The sequence below is a fragment of the Pyxicephalus adspersus genome, chromosome 12 (assembly GCF_032062135.1).
Source record: "Pyxicephalus adspersus chromosome 12, UCB_Pads_2.0, whole genome shotgun sequence".
Lineage (NCBI taxonomy): Eukaryota > Metazoa > Chordata > Amphibia > Anura > Pyxicephalidae > Pyxicephalus > Pyxicephalus adspersus.
The window spans coordinates 19,121,435-19,125,199 of record NC_092869.1 but is presented as its reverse complement, the minus strand read 5'-3'; the positions used below and the strand labels follow the sequence as shown (position 1 = coordinate 19,125,199).

General features: G+C 34.2%; 1 protein-coding gene across 1 annotated transcript; it reads left to right on the top strand.

Annotated features, from left to right (window-relative positions):
- Positions 1-2,183: 2,183 nt before the first annotated feature.
- On the top strand, positions 2,184-3,095 carry LOC140341749 (olfactory receptor 5AN1-like). Its single transcript, XM_072427624.1, has one exon. It carries the CDS (start codon positions 2,184-2,186, stop codon positions 3,093-3,095), a length of 912 nt encoding a protein of 303 aa, XP_072283725.1.
- Positions 3,096-3,765: the final 670 nt, after the last annotated feature.

The following is a 3,765-nucleotide window of genomic DNA, read 5'->3' as shown; positions in this document are numbered from 1 at the left end:
GGATATGCTTTTCCCAGTGTGCAGACAATAAATTCTTCACATACAATAAATATAGTATATAAAGGCTAAAGCACACATGTATTTTTGTCTAACCCACCGAACATGTTTCTATTGTTATCTTTGAGAATTTTGTGAATATGGTACAGTTTATATGAATTTTTACAAAATTTCAGGTGGGCAAATCCTTAAATCCTTTTCAACTAAAATGATGTAAAGGTTGCTTATGTTTTATTACAATAATGAAATTGATCATGTAGTTATATCTAAATATTATATTAAATTATGAAACCTCCCTTCTTTGTAAGTAAATTTGGTTTGGAACGTGGGGTCATCATCAATTCCTTCAGATAGGAAAAACTTCTGGCCTTAAATAGTGCATTTTTTAAATTCCTTGGAATGTGTTTATTGATTGAGTGTTCATAATGGAAAGAAAAGAAAAGTACTGCCCAACAAGCAAATGCTGTGATTGCTGCCTATTTACACATTGCATATCTTCTGTACAAATAAACACACTAAAGACTCCTGGCAGGATCTTCTCATCCCATTTTCCTTTATTATTGAAAGCATCACACTTTGTGTTACATTTATCATAATATCCACAAGATATTTAACAATATACCCAATAATCCCTTATTTTTGACAAAGGTTTTTGGCCATTTTCAAAACGAGACTCCTCAGTTGAAAAAACAAGATCCTGCAATGTGAAAATTGTATTAAATAGGAGCCTACCAATATTTGTTTTTTATTAGAAACGTGTTTTCTACTACTTATTTTATTACTTATTCAGTGAATGTAAATGCATGGACAAAGGAACATAAATTTACCCCTTATCAGGTATTCCTCTCTGTCATCATATACCTGACATATACATCCTACCAGATCCCCTAGTTTACAACACCCATTGTATACATTGGATTTTTGTGTTGCCAAGTGTCATAAAATTCAGGCTATGGCAAATAAGGGTAGTAAAGTGGCCTCTGCCTGACCACTGAGCTGTATTCAGGAACACATATATTAATAATCATCATATTTCTACTATACAGTTCCCTACAAAGTTGTAGTTTGTTGATTCATACCAGGGTCATTACTGTACACATTTTGCAACAAAGAATTAGTCTGATTAGATAAGCTTGAAAACCCCCTTTAGCCCATTCTGGTGAACCATAGGTCCCAGGCATGTCTAGTTAGGTCTTTTTGAACTCCATATTTTGGTGTTAATCTGGCATCCTAGGTATGCCCACAAAGCATCATAATCTATGTGTACACACTCCAACAGCTTGCTGTAATAGAATGGTCCTATTAGTGTCTCCTCTGTGTTGTAGTATAGAAAAAACCATGTAAGCCTACCAGAGGAAACCCTCACTGATACCATCTTGTTGATAAGGACAACAGCATTGACCGATTGAGTTCTGCAGAGAGCCCAGTGACTCTGAAACATAACTGAACTTTTTATAAGCAACCTGGACTAAAGGAAACCAACTTTAACTTTAGTGTTTGTCATCATTATTACCTTTTATTTTACACTGTTGCTACTGTTCAGCTATTGTTCTGATTAGTCTTTATTTTTCTGTCCAGGTTTATGCACTATGTTTGGTCAAATATCTGAATTCTCCAAGTAGAAATAGTGTAACCTGCTCTCCTGAACGCTACTATAAACAGTGAACACTGTCTGGAGTAGCAATGCATGAGACAGACAGTACTAAAAGAGGCAGACTCATAAATGCGGTTATCAAGGGTAATGGTGCGTGCTTCTCATCCTGGGGGTGCTTAGAATGTTGCTGAGCATACTGGAAAATCTATGCGCAGGGAGACGGGGGGTGATTGTCACAAATGTTATATAATAAAAAGAAGGAATCCTACCAAAAAACAAATGCTTAGTGAATCTGAAGCTAAATCTTGCTTCATAAAATGAATAACAAATAATTTTAAAATACATTTACCTCTTGGTTTATCCATAAGTGTGTATTTTGTGATTCATGTAGATTGTAAAGGCTAAAGAATGTGGTAAAACCACAAATTCCACAGTGCACCCTACTTCCGGGATATGTTCTTCATGTCTACTTATGTGTTACCTATAAAATATCAACCAGCTCTGACATTTAAAGATTTTCTAATGCTATTATAGAAATCAGTTATTCTGATTATGATTTATTATCAAGTAATTATACTTGAATACCATCAATATGGATACAGGCAACAAGACCACACTGACACAGTTTGTTCTGTTGAGTTTTTCCACTTTTCCCCAGATTGAAGTCATACTATTTATTGTTATACTTTTAATGTATATTACATGTATCTCTGGCAACTTCGCAATTATAGTATTGGTTAAAATTAGGCCTTCACTTCACACTCCAATGTATTTCTTTATAAGTGTCTTCTCTGCTCTAGAAATTATGTTTATATCAGTTACAATTCCAAAATTGCTATCTAGCCTAATTTCAGCCAAAAGGGTATTCTCGTTTGTTAACTGTTTTACACAATTATATTTTTTCAATGCCTTTGGCGTTACGGAATGTTATCTACTTACTGTTATGGCCTTTGATCGAGATCTGGCAATCAACAATCCTCTACGATATGGATCACTTATGAATCCTAATGTCTGCATACAGCTGTCTATACTTCCATGGATCAGTGGCTTTACTATTGGTTTAATTCCAATTATTTTTACGTCCAGTTTGGAATTTTGCAGATCTAATGAAGTTGATCACTTCTTTTGTGACTTGTCTGCTTTGCAGAACTTGTCATGTTCTAACACATTTGGGAGCAATGTTGTCACCAGCATAATCACTGTATTTGCTGGGCTAATCCCATTTTCTGCAATTATGCTAATTTATATCCATATTATTATTACTATCTCAAAAATTAAGTGCAATGAGGGAAAGAAGAAAGCCTTCTCCACATGTTCATCACATCTGATTGTGACCAGTCTGTTCTACGGAACAGTTATAATCATGTATATCCGCCCACGATTTACAGAATATGACAAATTTATTGCACTTATATACACAGTCATAATACCATTTTTGAATCCTTTTATTTATACACTAAGAAATAAAGAAGTGAAGGTAGTTTTGATTAAACCAAATTTCTGAAGAAAGAATGTAAAAGTGGAAGCACGATAGAGGTAATGTAATGAAATTAGAAAATAACTTATGAACCACATTGATCAGTATAAACAATAGTTAATTTGTATTATACAAGCAATAATGTTACATTGCATTATTAGAAAAAAAATTAGAAATTATTTTTACAATTATTTTTACAATTTTACATTATTTCTACATTTATTTCCATTTTATTTTCCTAATTTTAATCATTAATTGTTAAGAAATAGGACTGTAACACTCTGGAGCAGTGTTTCCCACCCAGGCTTTCATGGATTCAGGGTTTTAGGGTTTTTCTGGGTTCCTCCAGAGGTTGCTAGGGGTTTTTGGCTATCTTTAAGGGTGACATTCTTCCCACTGGCCAGCAATGTAAGAAGCATTCCTCCTACTGACCACCATGCTAATGTACAGTGAACTGTGGATGTAGTATTTTAAGCAGAGGTTTTATGAACACCTAAAAGTTAATTTAAGGGGTTCCCCACATTAAAAAGGCTGTTAAACAATCTTTATCCCAATCTTGTTAGAATATAACCCCAGAAACCCCTATATCCTGAGCGATCCTGAGTGATGTTCGGTAGATAGAGTGCTCCCTACATTTGTTGGCAGCATAAAAATTCCACCCTTACAGTTACTTAAATAACATCACTAAATCTTCCTT

Coding starts and splice junctions, on each gene's coding strand:
- LOC140341749 (XM_072427624.1), top strand. CDS start 2,184: ATGGATACAGGCAACAAGACCACACTGACACAGTTTGTTCTGTTGAGT.